General features: G+C 37.0%; 1 protein-coding gene across 1 annotated transcript in view; it reads left to right on the top strand.

Moving 5' to 3' along the window:
- Positions 1-17,644, top strand: part of LOC126150528 (cilia- and flagella-associated protein 57-like) — a 329,352-nt gene that overhangs the window by 268,340 nt on the left and 43,368 nt on the right. The window contains exon 13 of the mRNA XM_049915882.1: positions 1,155-1,305. Coding sequence (XP_049771839.1) covers positions 1,155-1,305 — 151 coding nt within the window. The remainder of the gene's footprint in view (positions 1-1,154; positions 1,306-17,644) is intronic.

Genomic DNA, 17,644 nt, shown 5'->3' with positions numbered 1-17,644 from the left:
TGCGCCAGTTCTGTTTATTGACAAAGCCATCCAGGTAAAAATAAGCTTCGTCAGTAAACCAAATGCTGCCCACATGCATATCGCCGTCACCAATCCTGTGCACTATATCGGTAGCGAATGTCTCACGTGCAGTAATGGTAGCGGCGCTGAGGGGTTGCCGTGTTTGAATTTTGTATGGATAGAGGTGTAAACTCTGGCGCATGAGATGATACGTGAACGTTGGCGTCATTTGGACCGCAGCTGCAACACGGCAAACGGAAACCCGAGGCCTCTGTTGGATCACCTGCTGCACTAGCTGCACGTTGCCCTCTGTGGTTGCCGTACGCGGTCGCCCTACCTTTCCAGCACGTTCATCCGTCACGTTTCCAGTCCGTTGAAATTTTTCAAACAGATCCTTTATTGTATTGCTTTTCGGTCCTTTGGTTACATTAAACCTAAGTTGAAAACTTCGTCTTGTTGCAACAACACTGTGTTCTAGGCGGTGGAATTCCAACACCAGAAAAATCCTCTGTTCTAAGGAATAAACCATTTTGTCCACAGCACACTTGCACGTTGTGAACAGCACACGCTTACAGCAGAAAGACGACGTACAGAATGGCGCACCCACAGACTGCGTTGTCTTCTATATCTTTCACATCACTTGCAGCGCCATCTGTAGTTGAAAATTGTAACTACTGTAATTTCGAAAGTTTGTCCGCCTGAAAATGTACTGTTGTCCCAAGCATATTGCAACAAACGGTGTATTTCTATCGCTGCTCGTTTAGTTTTTATTGCTGTTTCAAATATACCGGTCATTTTTGAAACACCCTGTAGGTCGTAAAAGGTACTTTTTGTGGCTACTCAGAAGTCACCATTGATCTCCCAAAATATTAAAAATAGTCCATACCCCCAGGTCTAGCGCTCCCACCCCCTCCCCCTTCCCCTCCTACAGACTATCGTATGGGTGACCTTGTTCTTACTCAGATGTTGTGTGAACCTCTTAATTGTGTTGTAATTTGCCAACCAGTGCAATTTTACGTTATAATGTTTTCTTATAATAACTGTACTCAAACATGCTGCATTGTAATAAATATAAATTGTATATATATTAATTAATTAATGTACTTACTTTTTAGTTTCTTTATAAATCTGATGTGTTACAATTTTTCAAGCAGTGTTGAAAAGGATGTTGATGAGTACAGATGTCAGATCCAGAAAATGCAAAATGAACAAAAAACATTCAAGGAAATGATAGAATTGTTCGAAAAAGACATTGTTGATATAAAAACTGAAATTGCTGAAAGAGATATTAGTCTTGCAGAGAAGGTAATAACTTTGATCAGAAAATATGCAAATAAACTTTACCACAGTTATTGAACTTCCAAAGTTGTAAACATCCTTTGTGGCTTTTAAAAATGATATACTCCCTTTGTCAGAAAAGTTCAAGGACAGGTTTTTTAATGTCTTAGTTTGAAATACTAAAAAGGAGCAAATGTTTTTATGTTGCCTGGTATGTATGCATCCTTGAAATGAAATTGGCCATGTTTCTGTGCAAAGCAGGGCTGTGCTTAGCATCTCACTGTTTGGGTTCTTGGTGCATTAGTTATGGTGACATAATGGATGCCAGTTATGAGCAAAGGGTGAACATTAAGTTCTGTGTCAAGCTTGGAAAAACCCCTACTGAAACATGGACAATGATTAAGGAAGCATACACAACTGAGGCACTTTCAAGAAGCCATGTTTTTGAGTGGCACAAAAGGTTTTGTGAAAGCAGAGATTCAGTGCAAGATGCTCCCAGAGCCAGTTGTCCATCTACAGCACATTTTAATGCAAATGTGGAGTGTGTGAAGCACATATAGCACGAAGACCATCATGTAACTGTGCATGCAATATCACAAGAACTTAATTTGAATTCTGATGTGTGTCATAAGATTTTACATGAAAATTTACTGAACTGGAAACTTAATGCGAAACTCATCTGTCACACCCTAGCAGATAAACAGAAAGAGGAAAGACAGAGAATTACAAAAGAATTATTGGATAGAGCTAGACATGACCCCACATTTCCATCAAAGATTATAATGAAAGTTTGCGCTACCAATATGACTCTCATACAAAGTATCAAGGTGCTGAATGGCAGAGTCATGTATCACCAGCCTTGAAAAAAGTCAAAAGACAACCTTCAAGAACAAAGATAATGTTGATCACATTCTTTGATAGTAAAGGATTAGTTGACCATTAACTGGTTCACCCAGGTCAAACAGTGAAACAAATTCCTTACATCAAAGTCTTTAAATGTATGCAACAAGCAATTCGATATCAAAGCCTTGATATGTGGCATTCTCAGGATTGGTTCTTACTGTATAACCATGGAAGACCCCAAATAGCTTCATCTGTTACTGAGCATCTAGCCAGACATTCTGTTATTGTCATCCCACATCCTCCATATTCACTCAATCTTTTGCCTTGCAATTTTTTCTTGTTCTGAGAGTGAATAGGTGACTGAAAGGAAAGCTTCATCAAGATATCACAGACATCCAATGCGCTGTGACAAATGAGCTTACAAGCATTGCAGTTAAAGACTTCCCTGTTTGCTTCCAAGACCTCCAGAAACATTGGCAACTGTATATAGATAGCCAAGGGGTCTGCTTTGATATGAGCTAGCATCATTACTTGGTAAATGCAACGTACTAAAAAAAATCTACTAAAAAAACTGTCCTGAAACTTTTCTGAGAAAGGAAATAGCTTGTTGCATAGCATTAGTATGTCTACAGGATATGACATTTTTAACTATGTGAGGTCAAAGCTAAGTACTGACAAAGTTGTTTATGCACTGTATTCAAATATTAAATTTAGTAGTTTCCAATCATTCATCTAAATATTAGCAGTGTGTTTCATGCCAAGCAGGAGGAACTGTAGCGGTTATTAAGTTCAGTTCTACAAAGTTGTTTGTGCACTATTATTCAGTTATTAAATTTAGTAGTTTTCAATGGCGTCTCATGCTGTTTCTGGTGCAGTTTAATAACCGTTTGGAAACTTCTGCCCACTGTGTTTTTCAGAGTTGTTTGTGTGATGAAGTCATTTATCAAATTTAGTATGGTAGTTTTCAGCTGATGTTTGCAATGAAATATTTCAGTAAACTTTTGTCCACTGTGTTTAATTTTGTGGCCACTTGAATTTTTGGTTTTAGATAAGAAACTGTGTGAAGTTTTTGTGGTATTAGTATTAGTTTTGGCTTAGTAATATTAATAAAAGTAGTTGCTATCTTAGTAGAGAGCAATATTTGAGATCACTGTTGTTAGTTCTTTAAATAGTTCTACTGTTGTAATTGAACTTGGATAATGTAGACGTTTAGTTTTTTCAGTAACTGTTAAAATTTTACCATGAGTGAGAAGTATGGGCTTTGTTGTATGTTTGTGAGTAGCAGGTTATGGTGTGAGATTTGTTCAAAGTATTTTTATTGGAGGAACACAGTGGGGAAGCCAGTGGGCATTCTAGTTATATCCTCTCATGGAAATGTAGAATCTGTCACAGAAATAAGTTGATACAGGAGCAGTAACATAAGATATGTGCCCTTCAGGTGCAGTTACAATATGCTAAGGATGAACTAGAGAGGTTGAGGAGGGTGAAAGGTGCTGGGAACTGACAGTTGGTAAGAAGGCATCTAGGAGGAGGAGAAATTCAGACAGTTGTACTTTGTGTATAACCAATAGATTTGACCAGCTGTCAAAGTTGAGTGGAGAAGAACATCTTGTAGCTGTAGGTGTAGGAAACATGCAGCAGTCCTCAGCAGTTATGAAGCATAAGTCAGTTGCAAATTCTAGCAGAAAGAAGAAGGTTCTGCTGCTATGTAGTTCATGTGGCAGAAGTGTGTGCCAGCAGTTGCAGGAAGTGTTGGGGAATGAATACCAGGTCACCAGCATTGTGAAGCCTAGCCCAGGGTTGGCTCAGATGACTGTCAACACAGGAGAGTTATGTAGGACTTTTACTAAAAAGTATCAGGTAGTGATTGTTGCTGGATCTGGGAATAGTCTTGATAGGGATGGGGAGTATGAAGTAGGTGGTGACCTGGTGAAGTTAGATACTCAAATTGGTTTGCACTAATGTGCACTTCATGCACATTAGTGCATTAACATGGGGCTGGAGAAGGCAATAGTTCAGGTTTCACTAGACATGGCCTGCCCCTCAATAGGCAAAGCCTATAGGTGAGAGTGTAGTGGACAGTGGTAGGGTCACACATACGGAAAAATTCCTGTAGTAGTGGGTGTTACAGCTGCACCATTTTTAGACTGAAGTCAACTGACAGGTATCACTGCGTAAAGGAAGTCCCTTTAACATAGGAATCATCATCAGAAGAGGTCAGGTATCGAAGTAGTGAAGGAATTAAAATATTTCATCAAAATATAAGTGATGTTAGAGATAAAGTTAGTGAATTGCTTACAGACATTGACTCTGACATTATTGGTAATATCAGAGCACAACATAAATAATTTGCCAATTCAGAGGCTGTTGTTCAAGGACTTCTTTGTGGAGTGGGCATGCATGTAAAAAACAGTATTCCATTTGAATCTGGAGACATATCATGGCACTAACATGAACAGGTATTTGAATGTTGTGCAGGGGAAGTTGAACTTAGTGGAACTAAACCTCTAATTGTTGTTGTTTATAGGCCCCCTAACTCTGACTTCAGGGAATTTCTGCTCAAACTAGAAAGAGTTCTTGGTTCACTTTATAGGAAGTACCAAAAATTAGTTACATGTGGTGACTTCAGTATTAATTTTGTGTGTGATTGTGCAAGAAAAGCATGTTGGAAGATCACCTAAATTCATATGATCTGATGCAGACTCTTTTTTTTTTTTTTTTTTTAAGACCAAGGTGCAGGGGACAGTAGCACAGCCATAGACAATATTTGTATTCATTATTCATTGCTAGATGGGCATTCTGTTAGTAAAATGGTGAATGACCTTTCAGATGATGATGCACAAATTTTAACACTAAAAGGTTTTTGTACTCAAAAAATGTTATATATAATTATGAGGTATGTAGAAAAGCTAGTTCAATGGCAGTAGAGAGTTTTTTAAGCCTTGTTAAGGAACAAGAGTGGCAGGATGTTTATAGTGCTGATAACATAGCTGAAAAATATAATGCTTTCCTTAACGCATTTCTCATGATCTATGAAAGTTGCTTTCCACTAGAATGTTCTAAACAGGGTAGTAGCAGTAAAAGGCAGCCTGGGTGACAGTGGGATAAGAATATCATGTGGATGAGAGAGGAAATTATATCAAAATGTTAGAAGTAGTCACAAGCTACAGTAGCCCATTACAAACAGTATTGTAATGTGTTTAAAAATATTACTAGGAAGGCAAATAGTACACAGTTTGCAAATAGAATAGCTAATTCACAGGATAAAATTAAAACTGTATGGTCAGTTGTGAAGGAAGTGTGTGGTCAGCATCGCAGCATCACAAGGTTGACGACATAAAGTCAGTTCATGGTAAAAATATTTCTGTTACAGATAAGTCAGATATATGTACAGTATTTAACAATCACTTTCTCAGCATTGCCAGTGAATAAAATAAAAACTTTATTGGAAAATACCTTTTAGAGATTGATGTCTGAAATACTCCTCTGTGATACTGATAAGGGGGTGACTGAGTCAATATTTACATCACTGAAGACTAAGGACTCTCATGGATATGGTGTAGTACCTAGAAAAATATAAAAGTACTGTGCTGCACATGTTAGCCCTGTGCTTAGCCATATTTGTAATTTTTCCTTTAAGAATGGTCAGTGTCCTGAACTTAGTAGTAAAGTGCTTTATAAAAAGGGAGAAAGGAATAATGTAGGCAATTTTAGGTATATTTCTATGCCATCAGTGTTTTCTAAAGATATTGGAAAGGCTGTGTAAATAAAGATAATTGATCATTTTATTTCACATAATTTGCTATGAAATTTACAGTTTGCATTTAGAAGTGGGTTAACAGTCGAAAATGCTATATTCTCTTTTCTCTGTGAGTTACTGGATGGATTAAACAAAAGGTTTCAAATGCTAGGTATCTTAGATTATTTAACTAAGATGTTTAATTGTGTTGCTCACAAAAAAATTGCTCTAGAAGTTATGGAATTTGGGGAGTAATTGGTACACCTCTTACTTTAACAACAGGCAGCAAAAGGTCATTGTCCACAGTGCTGAGAATGACTATGATGTGTGGTCCAAGTGGGGCATGATCAAATGGAGAGTACCAAAGGGATAAGTGCTGGGGCCACCCCTGTTCCTTATTTATATAAAAGATGTGCCCTGTAGTATTACAGTTGATTGTAAAATATTTCTGTTTGCTGAGGACACTAGCTTGGTAGTAGAGAATGTTGTGTACAAATTGACACTGTTTCAAATATTGCAGTTCACGACATAAGTTCACAGCTTGCAGAAACTAAGTTAATGCTAAATCACAGTAAGACTCAGTTTACAGTTTCTAACACACAATTCAACAAAACCCAACATTGTAATTTCACAGACTGGGCATATGATTAGTGAAAATGTACAGTTCAAATTTCTAAGTGATCAGATAGATAACAAATTGTCATGTAAATACTAAGCAGAAAGACTTAATGCTGGCATTTTTACTATTCGAACGGTATCTGAAATAAGTGATAGTTCAGCTTGAAAAGTAGTCTACTTTGCTTATTTTCATTCACTTATGACATTTTGTATTATGTTTTAGGGTAGCTCTTACCACTCTCAAAGGATACTTTTGGTTCAGAAACTGGCAGTTCAGGCAATAAGTGGTGTAAGTTCAAGAACCTCTTGTCAACCCCTGTTCATTAGAGTGGATATTCTGGCATTGGCCTCTCAATATATATAGTCTTTATTGTCGTTTCTTATTAACAATATAAACTTATTCCCAAGAATTAGTGGATTTCACTCAGTTAATACTAGGCAGAAATCTTATCTGCATTTGTATCGCACTTCCTTGACTCGTGTGCAGAAAGGTGTGCAGTATACTGCTGCATACATTTTCAATAACCTACCACAAGAATTCAAAAATCTTAATGGTAATGAATGCACTTTAAAATTGAAAATGAAGATTTTTCCTATAGGGCCACTACTTCTATTCCACTGAGGAGTTCCTTGAAAAATTAAGCTGATTCCTGTGTTTTACTGCTGATGGCATTTGCAGAAACTTATGACTTCCCTCTTTTTGGGTTCATAACATTTTTTTTTATTTTTTATTACTTTCATGCTGTAATTTCATGTACTGACACGTCCCATGACCATGGAAATTTGTTCCTCAGTTTGGTCCTATGGAACTAGATGTGTAAAACATGTAAAAAGGTGTAAAAATTATTGGCTGATAGTGAGGTGTGTGTCAAATTTAGTCATTCTTCTAACAACCAAAGCTTAACTTGTGTTATTGCATTAAGTTGTGTACGTTACAGGCCACAAATTGTATTTTGTGGAATCTATTGAGGGAAGTCTGTGGCATGTGGTAAAAAGTCAAATATGACATTGTTAAATTGTAATATAATAGAATGACTTAATTTGATGAAACATTATAAAATTCCAGTGCTAATATATATTATATCCTAGTATACTACATTGAGAGTCCTACAAATATTCTCTTCAGTAGTATGGAAGACCTCCCCCCATGAACCATGGACCTTGGTGTTGGTGGGGAGGCTCGCGTGCCTCAACGATACAGATAGCCGTACCGTAGGTGCAACCACAACGGAGGGGTATCTGTTGAGAGGCCAGACAAATGTGTGGTTCCTGAGGAGGGGCAGCAGCCTTTTCAGTAGTTGCAGGGGCAACAGTCTGGATGATTGACTGATCTGGCCTTGTAACACTAACCAAAACGGCCTTGCTGTTGTGGTACTGCGAACGGCTGAAAGCAAGGGGAAACTACAGCTGTAATTTTTCCCGAGGGCATGCAGCTTTACTGTATGGTTAAATGATGATGGCGTCCTCTTGGGTAAAATATTCCGGAGGTAAAATAGCCCCCCATTTGAATCTCCGGACGGGGACTACTCAAGAGAATGTCGTTATCACGAGAAAGAAAAGTGGCATTCTATGGAACGGAGCATGGAATGTCAGATCCCTTAATCGGGCAGATAGGTTAGAAAATTTAAAAAGGAAAATGGATAGGTTAAAGTTAGACATAGTGGGAATTAGTGAAGTTTGATGGCAGGAGGAACAAGACTTCTGGTCAGATGAATACAGGGTTATAAATACAAAATCAAATAAGGGTAATGCAGGAGTAGGTTTAATAATGAATAAAAAAATAGGAGTACGGGTAAGCTACTACAAACAGCATAGTGAACGTATTATAGTGGTCAAGATAGACACGAAGCCCATGCCTACTACAGTAGTACAAGTTTATATGCCAACAAGCTCTGCAGATGATGAAGAAATTGATGAAATGTATGATGAGATAAAAGAAATTATTCAGGTAGTGAAGGGAGACGAAAATTTAATAGTCATGGGTGACTGGAATTCGACAGTAAGAAAAGGGAGAGAAGGAAACATAGTAGGTGATTATGGATTGGGGCTAAGAAATGAAAGAGGAAGCCATCTGGTAGAATTTTGCACAGAGCATAACTTAATCATAGCTAACACTTGGTTCAAGCATCATAAAAGAAGGTTGTATACATGGAAAAATCCTGGAGATACTAAAAGGTATCAGAGAGATTATATAATGGTAAGACAGAGATTTAGGAACCAGGTTTTAAATTGTAGGACATTTCCAGGGGCAGATGTGAAATCTGACCACAATTTATTGGTTGTGAACTGTAGATTAAAACTGAAGAAATTGCAAGAATGGTGGGAATTTAAGGACATGGGACCTGGATAAACTGACTAAACCAGAGGTTGTACAGAGTTTCAGGGACAGTATAAGGGAAAAATTGACAGGAATGGGGGAAAGAAATACAGTACAAGATGAATGGGTAGCTCTGAGGGATGAAGTAGTGAAGGCAGCAGAGGATCAAGTAGGTAAAAAGACGAGGGCTAGTAGAAATCCTGAGTAACAGAAGAAATATTGAATTTAATTGATGAAAGGAGAAAATATAAAAATGCAGTAAATGAAGCAGTTAAAAAGGAATACAAACGTCTCAAAAATGAGATTGACAGGAAGTGCAAAATGGCTAAGCAGGCATGGCTAGAGGACAAATGTAAGAATGTGGAGGCTTATCTCACTAGGGGTAGGATAGATACAGCCTACAGGAAAATTAAAGAGACCTTTGAAGAAAAGAGAGCCACTTGTATGAAAATCAAGAGCTCAGATGGAAACCCAGTTCTAAGCAAAGAAGGGAAAGCAGAAAGGTGGAAGGAGAATATAGAGTGTCTATACAAGGGTGATGTACTTGAGGACAATATTATGGAAATGGAAGAGGATGTAGATGAAGATGAAATGGGAGATACGATACTGCGTGAAGAGTTTGACAGAACACTGAAAGACCTGAGTCAAAACAAGGCCCCGGGAGTAGACAGCATTCCATTAGAACTACTGACGGCCGTGGGAGAGCCAGTCCTGACAAAACTCTACCATCTGGTGAGCAAGATGTACGAGACAGGCGAAATACCCTCAGACTTCAAGAAGAATATAATAATTCCAATCCCAAAGAAAGCAGGTGTTGACAGGTGTGAAAATTACCGAACTAACAGTTTAATAAGTCACAGCTGCAAAATACTAACGCGAATTCTTTACAGACGAATGGAAAAACTGGTAGAAGCTGACCTCGGGGAAGATCAGTTTGGATTCCATAGAAATTTTGGAACATGTGAGACAATACTGACCTTATGACTTATCTTAGAAGAAAGATTAAGGAAAGGCAAACCTACGTTTCTAGCATTTGTAGACTTAGAGAAAGCTTTTGACAATATTGCCTGGAATAGTCTCTTTCAAATTCTAAAGGTGGCAGGCGTAAAATACAGGGAGCGAAAGGCTATTTACAATTTGTACAGAAACCAGATGGCAGTTATAAGAGTTGAGGGACATGAAAGGGAAGCAGTGGTTGGGAAGGGAGTGAGACAGGGTTGTAGCCTCTCCCCGATGTTATTCAATCTGTATATTGAGCAAGCAGTAAAGGAAACAAAAGAAAAATTCTGAGTAGGTATTAAAATCCAGGGAGAAGAAATAAAAACTTTGAGGTTCGCTGTTGACATTGTAATTCTGTCAGAGACAGCAAAGGACTTGGAAGAGCAGTTGAACTGAATGGACAGTGTCTTGAAAGGAGGATATAAGATGAACATCAACAAAAGCAAAACGAGGATAATGGAATGTAGTCGAATTAAGTCGGGTGATGCTGAGGGAATTAGATTAGGAAATGAGACACTTAAAGCATAAAGGAGTTTTGCTATTTGGGGAGCAAAATAACTGATGATGGTCAAAGTAGAGAGGATATAAAATGTAGACTGGCAATGGCAAGGAAAGCGTTTCTGAAGAAGAGAAACTTGTTAACATCGAGTATAGATTTAAGTGTCAGGAAGTCATTTCTGAAAGTATTTGTATGGAGTGTAGCCATGTATGGAAGTGAAACATGGACAGTAAATAGTTTGGACAAGAAGAGAATAGAAGCTTTTGGAATGTGGTTCTACAGAAGAATGTTGAAGATTAGGTGGGTAGATCACGTAACTAATGAGGAGGTATTGAATAGGATTGGGGAGAAGAGAAGTTTGTGGCACAACTTGACTAGAAGAAGGGATCGGTTGGTAGGACATGTCCTGAGGCATCAAGGGATCACAAATTTAGCATTTGAGGGCAGTGTGGAGGGTAAAAATCGGAAAGGGAGACCAAGAGATGAATACACTAAACAGATTCAGAAGGATGTAGGTTGCAGTAGGTACTGGGAGATGAAGGAGCTTGCACAGGATAGATTAGCATGGAGAGCTGCATCAAACCAGTCTTAGGACTGAAGACCACAACAACACCAGTATGGAAGGAGCTGCTCACCAAAATTCTTTTGCTCTTAACTTGGTGGTACTACCCAGAGGACATTTAATATGGCCCTACATATCGTTGAATATGTGCATATCCATTTTTCTGACTTCCTTTTTGTACTAATGTTAATTTTTAGGTTCTTTTGAAGGTTGTATTTGGTCACTGACTCCTGAACATGGCATAAAATCACCAGTACTGTATATTTACAACTTGAGTAGTTAGTTCTGACTTACTGCAAAGTAATTTTTGTTTGGAAAATTTACCCTTTTCAACAGATTTCATACATTCTGACTTAACATCTTCCTTCACCTCCTGAATTTAGCAATTGGAAAACTTTTCAGTCCAATAATCTACTCATTGGAAAACAGATTAACAAAATGTATTGACTTAAAAGGAGACTATGTCAATAAGAAACTGTGTTTTTGATTTAGATGACCCAGATTTCACTTACACTTATAAATGCTAGGTCTGTTTCAGCATACACCACTGAAAGTAATGGTAGAATACTGAACTGTCTAAAGCTTGAGAATCCTTGCTTTACTGTGTGAACCATGTGGCTCGTACAAGAAATGACTATTTAAAAAAAAAAAATCAAAGTGAGCTACACATGGTGGACCTAGATAGGTTTAGATGAAACACTCATTAGTGAGCATCCTCTGAGTCATTTGTTACAGACCAAACAAAATACAAAAGCAAGGCAACATCTTAGTCAACTTTTTCTATATAAACATGTGATGATTTCATGGAACTTGGCAGTTCCAAGAATAGTATTGTCAGTAATTTGAGAGGTTCTTAATGAACAACAGCAATGTCAAAATAATGTGAGCATGCAGCCCCAGATGAGGCTGTGGTTCTAGTTAAAACCACTTTTGTTACACAAAATTACATAACAAAACAAAACTACAGTGATTGCACATATATTTTTACAATCATGTTGCAGTGTGTATATATAAACAAAAGACTAACTACTCAATCATTCAGTTATCACTTAGTCGAATAGTACTCCCACTACAGTGATACCATTATGGTATTTCTTTAGGAAGTGCACATGTAACTTGCCAGATCTGGTAGTTTGGCTTCACTTGTCTCATTCCTATACTTGTGAATCACTCTTTTTGACTGTTCATGGGTTTGATTGAAATTAATGAAAAATATGTACACTACACTACAGCATATACTTTTCAGTTCCTTCACTGTCATTGAAACTCATTTTTATTTTATGATGTCTATATCTCTCTTATCAGTCAGGAATTTCAAAGTTTGAACCACATCAACAAGCTATACTCATCAACAAATGATTTCGCACTTTACTGGTTACAGATTAAATCACAGTTACACAGGTATGGTTCCACACACTAGTTCAAAGTTACATAAAATTCACATAAACTGTGATACTCTTACACTAATGATACCACAAATGGTTTAAACAGCACTGTGCAATTTGACTATCCATCTATGGCTAGTTCAGAAATTAATCATATATTTTGATTGGTATCAATTGTGAGATGCTAACAAGTTGGCTGCTAAATACAGACTTACACTCACATAAAATGTTGAGAAACTTAGTGTGAACTATTGACTGGCTGAAGCCATGTCCTGCACAACTACTTGTAGACATGAAAATCAATAATAATAATTATTTGATATTATGTTTTTGGTATTAATCTAAAAGATAGGAAAATTAGTTGATATGAAATTATAATGAGCAATGGAACAAGTGTGCTTAACTATGGGTTGGATATTGGATAAACTGATTATATTAACTGCTACAGCAGGTAGCTGTTGATGGAAGTCACAGCTGAAGTAGCCCATGTTACTGAAATAAAATGCTTTCAGCTGTATAAGAACTTTTACAGGAGCACAACTGGTTTTGTGATGTCAAATCACGTCTTCAGCTTTACATCTACAAGATAGGAAATTTACAGTCAAAATTATGATAAAAATCTGATACCTATCCTAAAAATTTATGTTCTATGACAACCAATATGAAATACTCACCTGGTGGTAAAACCTTTAAGCCCTGAAATGGAAAGGGGGACAAATCATACTCAAAATAAAATACTGTTATCTGCAACAAGCAGGGTGTCGTAGTTCAGACTGACCAGGTGAAAAACTGACATGTCAAAAGTCTGTTTATCTGCAATGAAAAGAGCAAATAAGAAAACAAGAAAAGGTAAAAAGCTCCAGATAACAACACAAAGTTCAAGGTTAGGAAAACTCATTTCATACCAGGAAGTGATGGACAGTAACCCTCCAATTGCCTCACCCTGCCCTTGGTGCTGCACTTATATGAACTATGCTGCGAATATTTTGTATACTGAAGTGAGGAAGCCCATCAAAAATGCCTAAAATGAAATTTCCTACATTGAATAATTAGTCAACTAACATGTTTTCCTAGTGAAAGTGGATGTTATTGTAATCTGAAAAATTGGGCTGCAAAAATATGAGACTAAATTTTTGAAATGATCACCTGTTAAGAATGGAACATTATGGAATATGAAAAAAACAACATGCAATATGAAAATTTTAACTACAGGTAAGTTTTTAAATAAAAAGTAAGATGTCAACTAAAAAGAGGAAGATGATGGCTTTAAACTGAGGTATAACACATCAGTCGGAACCATCTATTAGAACACTACAAATTTCGTCTCAACATATCCTTGAAGCATCTTAAATTGTGAAAATTTCTTTATGCAAATTATTTCTAAGAAATTTAACAACAATATTGTTATTAGTGATTGAGAAACTGCATCTAGAACAATTAACTATTATGAAATGAGTCCTGAATGTGAAATTAATTATTTTGTGTAATTGTCCTAAGTATATGTATTCTTAAAAAAATATGATCAAATGAAGGAATAAAATTATATTACTATCAGGAGTAGCACAAGAGTGAGTAGATATTTCCACATTGATCTGTTATGAGGTCTGTTGAAAACATCCTGGAATTTGTCCCACAAAAATTTTCTACATTTACCTTTTACTTATTGTGTATGGTCACCTTTGAAATACTCTCCTCCACAATTCATACCTCTTACTGGATCATGCAAACTGCTGTCAGTGAATTTTCTTTTATCTAATCTATCATTGCAAATCTTTGTCCTTTCAATGGGGTTTTCAGCCTTGGAAATTAAAAGAAAGTCTACAGGTGCTTGCTCTGGAGAGTATGAGGGATGAGGCAGCACAGTGATTTCATTTTTTTATGTAATAGTCATGCATTAACAGGACTGAATATGCAGGTGCATTATCATGATGGAAGAGCCATGAATTGTCTTGCCACTTTTCAGGCCATTACCTTCTCTTATTTTCTTGCAGGCATCACAACACATCCCGATAATACCATCAATTAACAGTTTGTCCCTGTGGCACGTATTCTGGATTAACTAATCTTTCAAAGTCAAAGAAAACTGTCAGAATGGCTCTGAAATATTGAAGAACCATTCCCAACCTATTGTGAAAATTGAACCTTGGTCTCAACATCATAACCATACACCCACACCTCATCTCCAGTTTTGATTCTCTTAAGGAAATATCGTTCTCATTTGTGTGATCCAGAAGCTCTTCACAGACTGTGAGGTGAAGTCTTTCTGGTCTTGACTCTTGAGTAGGGACAGGAAAAAAGTGCTGTTATTTTATGTCCAAAATTGATGTTATTTATGTACTTTTTGGTGTTATTTATTGGTGTTTTCTGTCAAGTTTCTTTCTATAATCAGTTATCTGTTTTTGTCATATAAAACCACTTCAGCAGATTCAGAAGGATGTAGGTTGCAGTAGGTATTGGGAGATTAAGAAACTTACACAGGATACAGTAGCATGGAGAGCTGCATCAAACCAGTCTCCGGACTGAAGACCACAACAACAACAACCACTTTTCAATGCTATGTTGGAAAGGGAACTATTCCTAAGATAGGATGGGCCAAACATGGGACAAGTGTAAAGAAAATTTGTTTTAACAAAAAATTTTGATGCAAATAATTATTTAAAAACAAATAACAAAGGTCTAAATGAAAATAACAGCATGTTACAGATATTTCATTGATGAAATGTTTTGCACTTCTTCATATTATTCTTGAGCTGTGAAGACCAAATAAGCCAATCTCCACAGCTCAAGAATGATATGAAGATGTGCTAGAAGCAATAAAGTATCTGCAACAGAAACTATTATTTCAATTTGTTTATCGATTTACAAATGTATACTGTTGCTACACTTGGCCAGAATGGTGTGGAGTGATACATATATTCTAAATAATCCAAAGAAAATTATTTATCAATGATGTATCCAGTTTGTGGAGTGTAATGTTGGTCTTCAAAAATGTTTCCACAGTCCTTTGGGCCAGATATTCACAATCGTTCCTCCTCTTTTTTGCAGTTCAAAGCTGCTGCTAATTGTAGACTGCTGCTTTATTGAAAAATTGGTCCACTTCAACTTGTTTCCCTTATGTTTTTTGGTCTGCACATGTTTCAATATAGAATCTGTATGCTCCCATGAAACTTTGATTTTGCAGAATTTACGAAACACTGTTAGCTTATCAGAAAGATATAAACCATCTATTTCAAATTCTCACACCATTTCATCAGCAGTTACTGTAAGTTTTAGCATTGTGATATGTTTGTGATGGATTTTCATTGTGCCATTGCTTTGAAACAGTATACTGCGGCACATACACTACAAAAGAAATAAATAATCAAAATTCGCACAGTGGTCGTTCGTCAGTAGTCGAAAGGCCACTAGTGATGTCATGACTGCAAAAAGTGACCGTTGTAACATGGAACATTTCAACATTAAATATGCCACTGACATTATTAGTTTTATGACACTTCTTACAAGGACACAGAGAAATTTTGTTGAAAAACACCAATTTTGCATTACTTCCTTAAAAACAGCCAAATTTGCATTACTTCTTAAAAAACTGCTGAGTTCTTGTTATTTCCTTAAAAACCACCAAATTTGCATTATTCAGCGCATTATGGTTTCAACGAATTTTTCCTGTCCCTACTCATGAGCCATGGGATGAACTTGGTGGAAATTCCAAGATTTTGTGTAAGGGTTTCATGACATGATCCAACTGAAATGTTATATTCTTCTGCAATCTCTCAGGCAGTTAGTCTTTGGTTTGCATGCACAATTCCATTGATATTCCTGATATGAGCATTGTCAGTATATGTTGAAGGGTATCCTAAATGAGAGCCATCTTTAACATTTGTCTGGCCATTTTTAAACCATGTGAACCATTTGTAATGCTGAGTATGGCTTAAGTAGTCATAATTGTAGGCTTTCTGTATGATTTGGTGTGTCTCTGTAAAGGTTTTCTTGAGTTTCACACAAAATTTAATGCACACATGTTGCTCCACCAACTCTGTCATCTTGAAATTCACATACTGTTGACACACTGCTCTACTCAATACAGCACTGAACAATAAATAACAGACATACAACAATGAAACTTCCAGCAACTACACATTAAACACATCTGTGTGCAGGGTTGCCAACCACATTTCTCTTCAGCACACCATTGGCATGAAATTATGAATGTTATGGAATTTTTGAACAGACCTAATACATCACTTCAACCCTCCCTCTCCCTCCCCCCCTCCTGCCCCTACCCCACCATTATCCCAAATTCAGTCATACAGACAACTAATACTAATAGATTGCTGGACAACCCAATGCAACAAAAAAATTATCCACAAAAACATAAAGTACAGTCAGAATGTTATAATATTCAATAGTTGTTGTTAGATATGTCATTGTCTCTACAAAATGTAGCTATCAGCATTAAATGAAACAATATTTTATATAAGATTTAGGTTTCTTGAAACAAGTATAAAATTTGTTTATCAATATACAATTCTAGACAGTAGTCCTTACAAAGATTATGATTTAAAACAAAATGGTGGGGTCTAGTTGATCATTATTATACAAACAGCTCTCAGATGTACTATCATTCCAGAGTGTTCAATGGGCATAATATTTCAGTGGTCAGACATGTTCCCATCATTAGGTGGGCTGATGAACTGAGCTCCTGAGGGAATGTACCCAACTTATATCCACTCCTACCACAAGCCATTCTCTCCATGATCTGTGCAAGAGGGTGTGCGCTGGCAGTCACAGAGATGCTCACATCGATGTCTGTGGTAGTGCCGATGTACTTGCTCTGTCCTCGCTGGTCGCCATATAAATGTGTTTGCTGAGCACCTTCTTAATTAGACCCAGTACTGGTCCCAAGCCTTGCTGAGATTATAGCTGCAATCCTGAATAACAAGGTTATCCCTGGTGCTAACTTCATTGTCTTCTCTAAAGAGACTGCCCCAGTATTTAGAAGTCTACACAAAAGCCCTGGTATGGTCATATTCCATTGCATGCTTTCTGACATATAGTGCTCTGTGACAGCCAACTGGCTGAGGTACATTAATCAAATATGTTCTCAGCATCTGTTTTTGATGGGGGCACTGTTTGTCCAATATATGTTTTGCACAATGGCACAGAATCTGATAAATCCAAGCCTTCTACAAACCAAGTTCATCTTTAACACTCCACAATAAGGCTGGAATTTTATTGAATGTGCAAAACACATCCCACACAGGGTGCATTTTCATTATGTACCTGACTTTCCCAATAGCATATGGCATATGGTATATAGGCTGTGGCTACCTCTTCCTTCATGATTTCTTCCATTTCCACAGGTTTTACTCTAGTGGTGGTGTGAAGAGCACACTTAGTCTGCCAT

The sequence above is a fragment of the Schistocerca cancellata genome, chromosome 2 (genome assembly GCF_023864275.1).
Source record: "Schistocerca cancellata isolate TAMUIC-IGC-003103 chromosome 2, iqSchCanc2.1, whole genome shotgun sequence".
Lineage (NCBI taxonomy): Eukaryota > Metazoa > Arthropoda > Insecta > Orthoptera > Acrididae > Schistocerca > Schistocerca cancellata.
Note: the sequence above shows the minus strand (reverse complement) of the source record. Positions and strands in the feature narration are given on the sequence as shown.